General features: G+C 46.6%; 1 protein-coding gene across 1 annotated transcript; it reads right to left on the minus strand.

The window, feature by feature from the left end:
- On the minus strand, window positions 1–14,637 carry LOC131290357 (obg-like ATPase 1). The gene is made up of 5 exons (XM_058319506.1): window positions 14,406–14,637; window positions 12,185–12,241; window positions 2,877–3,004; window positions 2,400–2,575; window positions 1–852 (listed from the first exon to the last, which is right to left on the minus strand). Exons 1-5 carry the CDS (start codon window positions 14,588–14,590, stop codon window positions 202–204), a joined length of 1,197 nt encoding a protein of 398 aa, XP_058175489.1. The 5' UTR covers window positions 14,591–14,637; the 3' UTR covers window positions 1–201.
- Between the last annotated feature and the right edge of the window lie 1,091 nt (window positions 14,638–15,728).

Consider the following 15,728-nt stretch of genomic DNA (forward strand, 5'->3'; position numbering starts at 1 on the left):
ATCTGTAGCGATAATTTATTCCATGTAACATATTGTAGGCGCAGTCCACATGCATTTGAGCTAAGTAAGCTGACTGAGCTGCCCGGCCGGCTGATGGCGACCATTGCCAGTTCAGCTCAGCTGCGGCAGAAACAAGTGCGCGTAAAAGATCATGTTAATGTAGAGAAATACGACGATAATGGTGGTGGCGGCCCGGTGGTATCACTTCTTCTTCGGGTCCTTCAGGCCAGCGCCAGCGTTGAACTTGAAGAAAATAATGTCACCATCCTCGACGACGTAGTTACGACCCTGCTGCCGATACTTGCCGGCAGCCTTGGCGGCTGACTCGGAGCCCTCCTCCTTGAAGTCGTTGAAATGCATCACCTCCGCCATAATGAAGCCTTTCTCGAAATCGGTGTGGATGCGGCCGGCGGCCCCGGGGGCTTTCGTGCCCTTTTGCACGGTCCAGGCCTTCACCTCGTCCGGGCCGGCGGTGAAGAAGTACTCGAGCTGCAGCGCCTTGTAGCCGGTGGTGATGATCTTGTCCAGCACCGAGTAGCACTTGTGCTCCTCTTCGTACTTCTTGCGCTCGTCGTCCGATTCGAGCTGGGATAGTGTGTTCTCAAACACGCCGGAAAACGGGATAATCGGTGCACCTGGATCGTTCTTGTCGATCCACTCCTTGATCTTCGGCAGCCACTTGTTCTTCTTCCGGATGAAGTCCGTGTCCTTCAGGTTCACCAGATAGATGCACGGCTTCGACGTGAGGAACAGGTACTTGTTCAGCACTTCGATGTCATGCGCGCTCCAGTCGGCGAACCGGATGTGTTTCTTCTCCTCCACTAGCACTTCCTTAATTTTAAGCAACGTTTCCTTTGGAAAAAAAAAACACGGAAAGGAAAATCATATTATTTAGGCTCAAGCTCGTATATATCGGTAGAAAATATAGATCGGAAGGCGAATATTAATTGAACAAATCCAAAATTAACAATACCCAGTAAAATGAATGAATTCCACCATCGATTTCGGGTCAACTTCGACTGTAAAAATTCTCTGCGACTTGTTCGACCTTTGACTCGGTTCCTAATCCTCATGCCCGTTTTATCTTGAAAAAAAGCCTTTGAAAAAGCACGGGCACGCGCCACACCGATTCCGGGGATCATTGACAAAGTTAGACAAGCCACACGACGGACCGCCCACCGGGAGAATCATCACTCATCGAATGGATCCCACTTTCACGCAATGTCGTAAACCATTACGCACCCCGGCAGGTGGTCCCGGGCAACACTGAATGGATGTATATGCGCTCCGGGTGAAGTCGCCTGATTGACATTCGACCCGTCGGGTCGGCGAGTAGGGTGAACCGTTGAAGATAAGCACGAATCAACGTTCAATTCAACCGACAACATGCACTGAGAAGGCTGCTTTTCTTTACAGCGCGCAAAGAAGCGCAGCATCATCCGCATCGATGAATGAAATGATTAATTTAATTCCGACGACTCTGGAGAGTACCGTGTCCGACCTTTGTCGGAGCTATTTTCGGGGGGTTCGCTCCGCCAGCAGCGAGGTTTCAATTTACATGTTTTCCCGGCTCTCGACAATCGATCACACCACAGCGCGACATTTGGTTTGGCACTTCTGGGTGCTCCTTTCATTCTTTGGTTAAGATCCGATGATCTTGGGAAAAAGGCAAATCTAAATGCTGCTCATTCTTACGAAGAGAACTGATGGTTTCGAAATTAAAACAAACTAATTTGCAGCAGCATCGTAGTACTGTGTACTTCCTTTCGAGGCTTTTGGGAAGTGTGCTACCATTCGTGTGCCATTCGCCGATGCTTGCCTATCCGAGATTCATTCGTCTCGAATTGCTGCCCTTTGACACCAGCGTCGTCAAGTTCGTCTCTTCCGTCCGGTGACAGAATAAACCTTTCACGATGCGCCCACCCAAGTTCGTGCGGGGTTCGTACAGAAGAACGATGAAGATAAATGGTTGTTGACTCCGTCGCAGCCAGTGCTGTTGCGTTCCTGCTCGAAGGTGTCCGCTCCTCTTTCTTCGCTTCGCACGAGCCGCCGCTTGAGATCTGAATGTTGTTCATTCCGAGAAGGTTCGGCGCGTTTGGCGATCCGATCGCGATCGAACATGGGTGTGGCGGGCCCGTCGCTTAATTAATCATCGTAGGTGTTTGGATCCGTTCTACTCTCGTGCCCCACCGTCGTTTCCGTGCCGTGGAAACACGGGAAGTGTGAAGCAACATAATCGCCGCCCATGCTCCCAAACCGATCGACTTGGATCCATATCGCACACGGTGGTGATGATTAATCGATGATATCTTGGTGCCGTGGACAAATTGTTTACCCCTTTCCTTTTTCCACTCCTTCGAAGAGATTCATTGATCACCGTCCCGCAACCCGTTACTCACATATTCTGGCTTGCTTTTCTTGTCACCGCCGCGTGTGACCAGCTTTTCGAGCTTGTCGAGATTGATCATCAGCTTCTCCTCGTCCTTCAGCCGCAGCTCCTCGCTGATGATGGACAGGTCACGCACTGGGTCGACCTCACCCTCGACGTGCGTCACGTCCGGGTCCTCAAACGCACCTGTGGTGGGGTCGAGAAGAGGAAAAACACATGGATGATGCGCGGTTAGTTCAATGTCGAGAATGATTTCCCATTTTCAAACACGCTGGTATTCATTTTTCTATCCTTCACAAATCTTCTACTCTACAAGGGAGAGACCTCCCTCTGTTTTTTTTGACACGAAAAGATAAGATCGCGGGCTTTTTCTACACCTTCAGCTCGCGGCCGAAACGGAAGGGTGCGTGTTTATAACCCTAATTCTCAGCCAATCGAAAACGCAAATCACGCGAATGGGATGTTTTGGCGGCTACAATCAACTTACGGCACAGATGGAAAATAGCATCGCACGCATTGATGTGCGACAGGAAAGCATTGCCCAGGCCGGCACCCTCGGCGGCACCCTTCACCAGACCGGCGATGTCCACCACGTTCAGATACGCCGGCACCTTGCTGGAAAAGATAGAGGGTAATAGTAAAGCAGATATGAAACACTTGCAAACAGGTAACAAAACAGATATCAACCATTTGAGAAAACTTATCGAATACTGCGGGAGAAATTTTGAAACATGTTTTGCTAGTTTACCTACACGTAATGCTACATCTGAACATATTTAATTCATAAGAATAAAACCTGATAAAAATAGTTAAAGAAGAAATTAAATTGAATCAACATAATGGCCTAATGTTATGATTTGAACAAAACACAATCAGTTACCTCGAGGTAGTTTAAAGTTTATCATTATGACATAAAATTAATAGTATATCCTATTCATCGTAGAAATAAACATCCGATACGTCAGCTTTAGCTGTTTTGAGCTTTTTATCCCGAGGATAAAATGTTTCTTGACATCATACTTAGGTGGTTTGGCAGATTGTGCTACTTTGACTTCAGTTAACTCAAGGCATCTGACCTCTTTCTGGGAAAACGGTCGTGTTTCTGTTGTTAAAGACAACCTTACGACACGTCCAGCAAAAAAGACCAGAAGCACTACATCGCTAAATGTTGTTTCGGAAGCGAGGTAAACGGAAAGATCGTCCTGGCGGCGACCCGACGTTACTCGGAGGTTAAATGGAAGGTTGGAATAAAAAAAAAAAATGGTAAACACAACGGAAAGGAGAGCTTGGAAAAACATACTCCCATCCTTCCGACAACTGTTCTGCAAAGCAAAAAGAAAGAAAGAAAGAAAGGAAAAAAAGGAAACAACTACAACCACGGGCCGGTGCGTGCATGTAGTGCAATTATCCACCACATGGAGCGTAAAAGGGCAGGAGGCACGAGCCCCCTTCCCCATCGCGCAAAGGACTCCAATGGGCCGAGCGGTCCTTCCTTCAAGGTGGTGGCACCGGCCGGTTCCAAAATGGATGCCAGGCTCATTCCGGCGCAGCCGTGTCGGGGGTAATTTGCTTAATTTTCCGATCAAAGCCACCCCAAGCCGCCCCAAGGGGACGCTCGGTCGTGCAGGGAGAGGGTTGGGGGTTGCTGCCTCGGTGGAAATGGTAAATGCAAAATGGCAAACCTTCGTCGTTATTAAAGCACACGATGTTGGGTAGGGAGGGGGGGAGGAGCGGAGAGGACAGACTAAATGCCCGTGGGCCAGCCAGGGTAATTTGAGACCCCAGGGACTTTCTCTTTCTCTCTCTCTATCACGTTTTTACTCTTCTCGTTCCATTCTAGAAGTTGCAGGAATCGTTTTAATCTGGGAAAGGACTTCTATCCCAAAAGAATGTCCTGTTTTTCTTTATATGAATATCAGATTTCATTTTTTCTTAACCTAAATATGCGCCACATTACAACACTCAGTAGTCTAGAACCCTAACAACATTATAGCACGTCATTAGACAGAAAGGATCACAACGTTCCCGCACTAGAGTCAATTTTATTTATACAAGTTATGTTAGTTTCAACGACTTCATAACATTGTCTATCTTCTGCTTTTTAATTACAGTTGTTAAAAGTGCAATGTAGTTGGCACGAACGTCAACAGCACTAAGAAAAGTTACGAAATGTCATGTTTCAATAGTAGAAAATCTACTATCTACTTAAAAATCTCGAAACAAAACTCTCACGTTTCGTTCTATCGTAGGTGTGAGGCTTTCAACAATCTAAAGTACATTGTTGAAACAATGATAAGCGCGATGTAAACTATCCGAATCCAGGCATACAACTGTATAAGCACCAAATTATACGCAAAAAAGAACTTTTTTTGATCTTGTAGCTCAGACTAATGTAAAATAATGATGAAAAATCAATCGGAAATATTTTGGGCGATATATATGAAGCAAACTCTTGAACGAAATGCCAGCGAGCGGAGAGAGGATGTGACTTGTGTTAATGAGAAGGTCGGAACGGAGAAACGGAACCATTTGCACCCCGTTTGATGGTGTGTCCGAGGTTCCCAGCGTATCGGTGAGCTTTCCCCGATAGTATCAACCTGGCCCGGAGGAAGATTTGCCTGGGAACAGGTTGCGCGGCACGTGATAAAGCACAGAGCGCTCCTAGGTCGGACTACTTTTCCCTAAAGCTCGCAGGTAGCTGGGAGTTGAATGGAGATGATAGTTATCTACGTTCTACCCGGACCTGGTGGTTCGGGGCTGATAAACCGCCGTTTAACTGCGGCCCAGCTGGCTCAGGTAACCCCCAGATGGTGGCAAATCGCCCGAACGCGCAGATTGTTTCCCGTTTAAGGCTGCAGAACGGACATTTTCGCAGTAACAGAAGAAGAGATAGAGGAGCGCCTGGAGGGATGGAAGCAATCGCGGAAGACGCCGCGGCGAGAGAGGCTGGCTGGCTGTCAGCTACCAGAGTGCTGACGACCTTATCATTACCCACTATTACGCCGGCCAAGTATAACGATAATAGAAGTCATTAAATATTTAAATTTTGCTCCCGATCTCCTGGCCGGGAACCTGGCACCAGTTCCAGACGTTCGTCCCTCGTCCTTTCCCGGGCCGGGGTCGGTCGGAACCCCATACTTTTCGATGGTTTTCCCGATTCCGCTTATCGAGACACTGTGTTCCCTCTTCCTGGAATAACAACGAAACGAACGGTTTTAGTTCCACGATGCTGCAAAGGATTGTTTGCGTACAAACGTTCATGCTAATTTGCCTGGCATGCCGGCGATCCCGTCTTCCTTCTGTGCCAGGTCTAGGCGCATCCGGCGAGTTTGATCTCATTCTAGACTCATATCAGTATACTGGAAAACTAAAGGTAAAACAATAAGAAAAACATTCTGCAACACTTTTGAACGATCCCTTGGTTCCAAGTGCTACATTCTAAGGAACAGGATTCGTCGATTAGGAATATAATTATCGTTTGTGTAACCTCGGAAGGCAAAGCCGCAACAGAGTTTAGCATGCTGATTAGGTGTACCTCTACGTACCGTTTGCCGAGCGGATCTAGTTTTGTGCTTTTTTACGGTGCATTTGTTCATTGTTGTTTGCGTTTTTTCGAAATTCACCCAACAGTGATGAACTTAAGGATACACATTTTCATAACTGTCAAACGTCACTTGCCTTGTTTGTTGATGCTCTGGCCGTAAGTCCATTTTAATTCAAGGATTAATGCTGTGTAATTTTCTTTTTCTAGACCACTTGTTATGTTAGTCAATAAGAAACAATAATTCTCTTGTTTTAATTCATTTGAAATGACTAAATAACCAAACGAAAGTAAAAACTCAACCAAAATAGATAACCACGAAGCAAAAATGCGTTAGAGACAAAAAATGGATGCTTAAGAGATAAAAATGGATGCATTTCATCAACGACGGTTGTGTTAACGACAGAAACCCTGAGCGGCAACGACTGTAAGCGCTACCGGGAAACCGTGTGGCACTATCAAACCGTGGAGTAGTAATTTTCCGTATGCCCTTTCCACCCTCGGCGTGCACCGTTTTCATCGTGCACCGGGGCGGATTAATTCGCTTCCACCGCTTTTTGCCGCTTGGTTGGGGCAAAGAGCATCCTTCTTCGAACCTCTCGTCCAAGGATTATGGAGAGGAGAGATCCGAGAAGGAGGAGAAAAAGGAAGAAAACAGCAGGGAGACGAAAAAGCTGGTTTTGCATAGCAAATACGTCGACCACTTTTTTCGTCGGCGTACCATCGTTTTGAAGGGAAGGAAAAAAAAGCTAGCGCACACACACACACAGCAACACATAAAAGAGGTTCAAGGAAGTCCCATTAAGGGGATCGAATTATGATGATCATAACGATCGAAGCATTGCCTGCATTGAGCGCAGAAAAAAGGCTTACAGCCTAAGAATACCTTGGGCCAAAGACTCCGGCGGATCAGGAGTGCTGGACGGGGGAAGGGGAGCGTGGAATGGCACGGTGCATTTGCAAGCTGCTCTCAACCGTTCCTTTCGAGCCGGATAAAAAACGAACCGTCGAAGATTTCCAAGTTCCAAGAAATCTTCAACGTAACGATACACTTTCTTCTTTACTTCTCATACATTCCGTTAACGAAAGGAAAGAAAAACAAAATAGCTACATACGGAGTTTACAACTTCCTATGGACACCGCTTCATCCCCTGACCCTCCCTACAGCAAGTCTCCACCACCATTGCCACCTCCCCCCGGGAATGGTTTGGCTCCTTTTCCTGCGCGAAGGTAAATTTTCCCATTTTTTCCGACGCGACGTTGTGTGCAGAAAAACGACACACACACACCAGGCACGTACGCGCAAGCAAGAAGCGACTGGCCCTTTCTTCAGACCCTTCCTGCCGTCCATCCTTGCCGCTTCGTGAGCCGCGGGTTCGGTTTGAACGGTGTGGATGTATGGATATGAGAAGAGTCCTGCCGAAAAATTCCGTACCCAAAAAATTCCGACCGATTCGACGTAATTTGAGCAATTTTGTATAATTACGTCTCTGTCGCTAGGTCGCCCACTTATCCCCCCCCCCCCCTCCCTCCCCGCCACCATTTTCTTATCGTTTCCTCCCTTGCCTTGGCAATTTAAAGAGCTGTGTAACTGCCATTTGCGTCATCCACCCGCCGCACTCAAGGACTTCTACACCTTCTTTTCGAACCCTCAAGAGCCCGGTGTTTGGAGGGTCCCCGCGTCCAGTCGAGGACACCCGAATACCCGTTGGGGGAACGCTTTGGCTGTTTAATTTCATCTGATTTCCGACTTTTGGTCTCCTTTTCTAAGTGTTAACTTCGAATACTGAAAGGTAAACAAAAATATTAGATGAAAAACTGGCACAGATCAAAAAGTGTAACGTAAATTTCGATAACTTAATGCTAGTATTATACTGGATAACATTAAAAGACAGACAGCCCCGTAACGAGTAACAATCGTTGGCTGCAGGTAAGGGGAAATAAATAAAAGAATTGAAACGAGATAAGAAAACGAAACAATCGCAAACGGAGAGCATACAAAGTGGTACATGCTGCGGAAAGGGCAATGATTGCAGGGCTCGTAACGACGTCTGGCTGTGCATTTCCGCTGCAGCACGACCGACGACGTCTTGCCAAACGTAAAGCTGCCCACCCCAAGATGGAGGAAAAGGACTGGTTGGGGGTTAGGTTAAGCCTGGCAACCATATATCGACAAGTTGAGTGTAGTGTGCAACACAGTCTTAGAATCCATCCAAAATATGTAACAGGAATGGCAAGTCCGAATATTTTCCTGACTTTTTCCTCGTTTTTTTCGGGAGGCAAAAATAAGAGCGCACCGTGAATGGCGAGGGTATTTTCTAAGAATTTCCACCAAAAACCGCTCCCTTTTGCGCCGATGATTGGGGGTAGTGATTTGAATAATCATGTTCCGTTACGATTTTGTCGGGCGCGATAAGCGGGGCCCAGCGCCGCGGTTTGTGCCATCTTTCCACACGGTATAATTTTCTTCGCGTGGTTTTGGGAAGTGGCAGGTAGGGTTGGAAGGGTAGGTGTGTGTATGTTCCCTCTGTCGCAGCAGATTGTTGTTTTTTTTTTCACCAGACCCCGATTTACAATCAGGCTATAAAGATGTCGATAGCAAAAAGGCCCTGGGTTCGCGATGCGGGAAGGAAAGCATATTCATTCGCTTTGGACAGTTTTCTCCTTCTTGCGTAATAACTATGGCGCTCCCGGTTTTTGGCACCGCACGGACGGACGGGACGTCGTTGCTCGAGGGACTGTGTCGAACGTCCAATGTGTAGCAGGAAGTCGAACATAATTTGGTGTACTTTGTTTGCCAATACAGCTGGCTGGGGAGCTCGGGAAACATCATGGTTTAATTCACATGGTTTTCCACATATCTCAAGCATATTAAATCTCCGTTTACAAGCGTGTTGGGGATTATTTCTGAAACTCCTAAGCCTTCCGTATTGTAACTGGAAGAAGAAAAAAGAATAGGAATTATGGAATCGCATTATAGAAGGAAAGTAGTTGCAATTAACGCTAAACCAACCGCATGTTAGTTGTATCATCATGTGTGATGAAATGACAGCAGACATTTCAACGTTTGATTTGAGCGGAAAAGCTCACCCAAAACGGACCGAAAGCCACCATTTTGCTTTGGATTCAAATTTCAAATGGTGGAGAGAATGGTTAAAGGGGTTGGACAAGGTCAACATGGTGTTTATTTTTTCCTTGACCCACGGCTGCTTCCGTTTTTTTGGCAAACACTCATTTTCCCATCCTGGTGGCCGTAGCGCTATCTCTCATTTCGTTTTTCTTCATTGTTATTTTTTGGTATTGGTTGCCTTTTTAATGCGAAACAACCCGCCCCATCCATGTATGCATGCACCAAAGTGCACAGTGGGAGAGGAAGCGCTAGTGCGAACCGGCCACGGGGCGGCAAGAAGCTACCTTAAAAAGACAAAATAACAGGCTCATCAGGCCCGTCGCGTCCCGCGGGTTTTTTTTTTTTAGTTTGCACGTAACCCGCCATTTAAAAAATGGAGTCTCTGCTCCCTTGCCATCTCTCTTTCTCGCAGTCCGGGGTTTTTTTCTTCCTCGCGTGCGCGCCATCCATTTCATTAGTCGGCGACGGGACGGTGTGTTTTGGTGTGGCTTCCGTTTTGCGTGCCAACTTCAGGTGTGTGTTTTCCACAACCCCAATTGGTGGATTTCGAGAGTGTAGATCCGTCATCCTTTTGATCCGTTTCTATTTTCTTTATGGATGTATAGCGTAACTACGTTCTGCTGCAAAGGATCCTTTTCAGTTTCAGGAGGATAGTTCTGAAATGTGTTTTTATAGAATAGAGAACCAATTGATGGATATATTGAAATAGGTAAGAAGGATCCCTTATTGAGAACCTTACTACCCTAATTGAGAAACAATGAAACAAGCCGACTGGGGCTCTTCTTTCCGGACACATCCTTCGGCTCTTCACATCCACCTTCTTTCGGTGGTGGTGTTTTGTTTTTCTTCCTGTCGGTGTGCACAAAATGATGGATGTATAAAACAGGACGCCACGCCTCTTTTGGAAGCACGTGTATATCTCGCGCTTTTGCTCCAACCCTTTTCGGGCGTTCTCTTGCGCTCCCAACCTTTTGCCCAATTTTTCACACGCGACGACGACGACGATGAGGCAGGCGCACAAGCAAGCAAGAAGTCGCTACCGCTCGCCGGAAAGGCTGCTTTGTTTTGATGCTCTTTTTGCATCCGAAATAAAAATTGCGAAATGCTGCTGAACAGCTCCTCGAAGGACCAACGGTGGTTGGACACTACACCAAGTGGTGTGTGAGTGTTTTGTGCATGTGTGTTTCTTGTTTCCTCTGACCGATCGTACCTGAAGAATACCGCACCACAAAACTGTGTTTTTGGTTTTTTGCATTTAATTTCGATTTAACACGGAACGAAAGCAGTGAAGAGAGGGAAGTGTAGATCGACCGTGGCCGATGATATCGAACCAAAGAGACAGGGCGTGCTCGGATGGCCCGCAGAAACCGATACGCTCGGTATACACACATTTAGTACAATTACTATAATTGCCAAACTGTATCAAACAACGGCCACTCGGTTTCTCGTTCGGGATCCCCTTTCCCCCCGGCGCACACTGGCATGCCAATGATAATGTTGTAAAGTGCACCGTAATTCGTAGCTTCTGTAATTCGCTCGTCATTACAACAACCATTACTTGGTGCGCTTAGATAGAATACGACGCGATGCGCGATCTTCTACTCCGCAAGAACAAGATAGGGAAGAAAGTGCTTTGCAAAGACACCATCAATGAAGTGAGAATCAATTTAGTTGATAAGTACATGAAGCTGAAAGAAGGGAAAAGAAGACAGATATGTTTAAACGGTAGAACAATAATAAATCCATTTTCACAAACAAGGCATCCACAAGATGCATGTAGTAAAAGCAACGCCAAATGAGTTTCTCTATGAAACATTTTGACACAATATGAAATAATATTTTGACAGAACCGAAAGTTGTCCTAGAAGAAATTTCAGTAGCGAAGTTGAAATTAGATAAAATAACTTGTGATATGATAATACCGCAGCAGAATCAATACTGGTTGCAGGATAGAATAAAAAGAAACGTTTCCCCCGGGCCTAATGATAGGTTTATCACCGCCAAGTGTTTACATCGGAACCTGCAAACCGTACCTCGCAATTAAGCAGTGACTAGCCAGCCTTGTCCAGAGATGGAGGAACGGTTGAGCGATCGGAATCATCACCGGCGATGATTTGCATTCTGCTGACGACGCCGAGAGTTTTCCTCGCAGCCGGCCGAACCTAGACACCTTGTTTACACTCCCCGTCCCCGTCCGTTGGGCAAAGAAAAAGTGTGAAGATAACTAGCGCCAGTGCGGGTTACTAATGGGTATCGATTTTTGCGCATTGATTTGCAACCACACCGGGTGTCGACTTTCTCGCATTTGGCCTGTCAATTTAATGAGCGTCAACATGTTGCCACATTCTCATTACCGATCGTTCAACTGGGCTGTTGAGAATAGTGCTGAATGATGGTTTCGATTGCACGGTTCATTGCCTGCACTCGATTAAAGTAGGTGATTCTGTGCACCATTTGTCTGTCAAGGATGGCAAAAGAAAGCTGGTTTGCAAATGCTTTATCTCCTCAGATGGACAAATGAAATGTTTTGTTCGAGCTGTTGCAAAATTTATCCGCATCTAACCGAGCAGGAATCGAACACCACAAGCATGACGTTGGCATTCTTTTCTTCCCAGCGACAGTTATCAAATAGAAACATACTCTACTTGGAAAGCTGGGATTGCCCACTTAGCTCGGTCCGGTTCGATCGAACGAATCGATTATTGGAACCCGATTCTATCTACGCTAGCTAAGAAGGGATGGCTTATTTTATTCTTCCCATGCGTCCGCTTTTGCGACGGCGACGATCTAAAACCGAACGCTAATCACTGCAAATGATATAGCATAAAATAAAATAAAAGGTTAACCGTCGAACCCTAGGGGAAGGTCTAAATCTAGGAAGCAATCTTGCTAACCCCAAGGGTTCCCCAAAGTAAGGGTTTTGTGTCCACTCTACGTAAGCGTTTCGGGGAATTTTTTCGGGTTCGAATGATTGATTTAGGATTAAGGTATGCTAAAGCAACGCAAAGTATCCGCAACGAATCACAACTTCGTGTAGTTTTGCTGAGAAGAGGGAGGCATAAATGACTCAAAGTTCGATATGTGTTCTCAGATGGTTTAACCACTAATTGCTTAAGGTACTTACCTGGCGGGTTTATGGTACTCGCACAAATAGTCGAATCGTGAATCAGGCACCGGAACTCTGCGGAAATAAAAAGCCAAACAAAAAATACTAATAAGTAAATTGAAATTGATTACAAATTTCTTTAAATTCCATTTCACTAAAATCTGCTTCCTGTAAAATGAAATAATGCAATGGTAAGTTGAGAAATAACTGTGTAGAATAATAAAATCACGGATACCGACAGCAATATGTCTGGCTGACTACTATGCAATGATGTAACGAGCGAGCAAACGACGATTCTTGCTCCGTATAATCAGCAGATGACGATTAACGATAGCTCCATCGGTTTCATTAAACTGGCAACAATTGATTGGGAGCGCACGCGGATTCGCTTAAACAGCAATTGATATCATTGAAATCATAATCAATGGCCATAGCACCGGACCACAATAAAAACGCAGGCTCAGCTGCGCAATTCAACTCCGGATGTAAGCGAATAATCATATGCACTGCATTTCTGCACCGCCAACAGCGGGCCAGGAACATTGAAGTAAAGCAAATAAAACAAGCTACCTCTCACAAACAAGACAATCGGAATGGGATCGAATTGGAAGAATGAAAACGGTTTGAACGGTGCATAGCTGGAAGAGAGCAATTGGTACTCCGAAAACGATTATTCGACGCTTGCATCGGTGGAGCTGGCAGACCGACGCAGACTGATGAACTTTCGCGCCGTGTCTCAACTCGAGCGGAATTATCTTCGCAATAACCAGAGGGGCCAGAAACCGGTCAACGCTTGTTCGCTGGCCAATGGCCATCTTGGAAAACCGACTCGCTCGCTGCATTTGCTGGCGTTCATTTTGTATTCACATGGCGTGTTCTTAATGGTGCAATTTGGCATTCTGACACTTCTGCCGTACGAGGCAGCGGAAAGCAAGATAGCGAGGATCAAGGACGGACACGTCGTACCCGAAAAAGGTAGTAGATGAATCGGCAGCAGCATATTTATGCCACTCTTATGATATTTTCATGCTTCCCCTTGGCTTTTATTTGCATGATGAATCCTGGAGCAGTTTTTTCGCTTGCCACTAGCGGGCGACCTTGTGGTTCGGGATGGTTAAGCTCAATACCGTTTTCATTATTATCATTTATCACGCTAACCGAGCGTCCGAAGGACTGTGTTGGCCTGTCTCCACCAAGTCAGGAGACTCCGACGGGGCGTAATAATATGCGATAGCTATCGCCCTTGGTCTGCCAAAAACAATTGTGTTTGGTTGCACTGTCTGTTCGCGGGTAAGGCAAGGGGCAATACGAGTGTAAGAACGGGAGAACGATGCAAATGCGGGCCTAGCACGGAATGAGCTCCCGGGCAGGGAAAAAGAGCCTTCGTAGAGTGGGAGGGCGGCAAATAATTATCAGCGCGCGCGAAGCATACCCGGTGACGTTTGATGAAATCAATCCATAATAGCTTCCAGTAGTGGAGTGTGTGTCGTGTCGAATGCGAGACGTCAGGCGATATTGCCAGTACGAACATTAAACTGGAGGCTGGCGGGAGCAGCGCAGAAAGAAAGGTGGAACGTGGCTCGGTTTTCTCGGTGCCCGCGGGTACCGGGTGGATAATTGCAGTACTTTTAATTAATTCCATCGCGCACACTGCGCCACCGTCCGCCAGCCCGATACCTGGTGCACGGAAAACGGTGGTACTCGTCGGTCACGAGGGGCAGCAATCGATATCGGTTTCGCCGCTAATGCGACCCATCCCGGCAAATGGGGCGCAATTGACGAACGGAACCGTTCGGGGGATGTGTTTGCAGCAGGTTGCACCCGGTGTCTCGCCGGGGCGCTGGGAATGGAAATGGTCTTTAATTATCCCACCGTTGGTTCAGGCCGGCTCCGCCCTACGTGCCGGAACCTGGCGTTGGTCATTTTTCAACATCGTTTGACCACCGTCGCTCGAGTGATTATTTGTACGCATGGCTTGCAGACGGCCTGCGCGATGAGCAAATAGGCATTGTCTCTGGGCACATACAAACAGAAAAGAAACAACAGTACCGAATTTTGCGCTCATTGGCACCGGTTTCGGTTCGCTGCCATTCGCTGTTAGCTGGTTGAATTTCGTTTGATATGCAAATGAATGCTGCTGCGCGCCACAGATGATTACGTTCTGCTCCGTTTCGATCGGTTGTTTCGTCGTGTTTCGTCGCCTATCCCCTCTTTCTCTCTCCATCTGCACACCACTTACCGACTCTCGTTGGGATCGATGGTGCAGAAGGGGAAGTTTTCGGCCGGTGCCGCACTCTTCGTCAGCACGTTGAAGAACGTCGACTTGCCCACGTTCGGCACACCAACGATACCGATGCGCAGGTTGGTTCCGATACGTCCGATCAGAGGCTTTACTTCCGGTTCCGTGGGCTTCTTCGGTGCCATCTCTTAGTCCGATGCGAGCACGCTAGTGGTGGTCAATTCAGGCGAGAACACTGCGAATGTTAAACAGGAAAGTTTGGTGAGAAACATAACATGTCAGTACATCTGATAAGTGGCTTTTAGGCCCCAACCCTTACGGTTGGACGAGACATCATTTCGTGCTTTAGTTCTTATGCAAAGCGATTGCAAATTCATATGCAGTTATTTGCCGGTGCAATTGATGATGACAGCTGATGCAGCTGATGCACCTGATTCATTCCAGAGTTCATGACGTGTTCATTCGGTCAAATAAACAAACTGCATTGCACGCTCTTTCCACGGGAAACAGAGATTTTTCGCACACTTTTCGCAAACACGTACCGATAGAACTAAACTAGTTACTAGTTTTACCATAACCATACCGTGTAAAGGTATTTTCACACCGAACCAACATTCTCGAACTTCATGAGATGTTTTTGTTTCTTTATATGGCAATGGAATCAAGCAAATGCACATGAATCGTAGATGGATTTTCACTGATTGATTGCAGAAAGTGTTGCGATGACGATCTTGTCGAATTTAGAGGTAGGCCGAAGCTTTTGCAACCATCTACAAACATCAGCTGCTGGTTATTTGATCGAGGACTGATACGGGATAGACACGGTCTTTTGAAGTATAACCTTACTTTTGTAACCCGGTCTCAAATGCAGCTGTTGGCAGCCGGATCACTAGGATCGTTTCGGATCGTTGTGTTTTGCACCAGAATTCGCGATCTATACACCATCTCACGGCGCCCGTGGATCTATGGATGCAATGGATAATTACCTGGATGTTGCGTGAGGCGCCGGTTATTTTTCTTTATCAAATCGTTTCGGCACAGGAACGGAAAGCCTCTTCCACTATCCGGAAAGCAACAAACGTGGAGGTCTATTCTTGGACGACAGCAGCGGGTGTTCATCGTTTGACGTTTTCGCTCCACACATGCGGGCTCACTCATCGTTCACTCACTTGTCGTGATAGTGAGATTATTTGACGTCTCCTCTTGCTCACTGACTCACGGTAGGCGACTCAGCGACATCTATAGTTAGGTAGCATCCGGATTTGAAAATGCCGCTTTAATAAATTATCGTATAAATTTTCCGTGTAGTTTACGCAAAGTTTA

This window comes from Anopheles ziemanni, chromosome X, assembly GCF_943734765.1.
Source record: "Anopheles ziemanni chromosome X, idAnoZiCoDA_A2_x.2, whole genome shotgun sequence".
NCBI classification, from domain to species: domain Eukaryota; kingdom Metazoa; phylum Arthropoda; class Insecta; order Diptera; family Culicidae; genus Anopheles; species Anopheles ziemanni.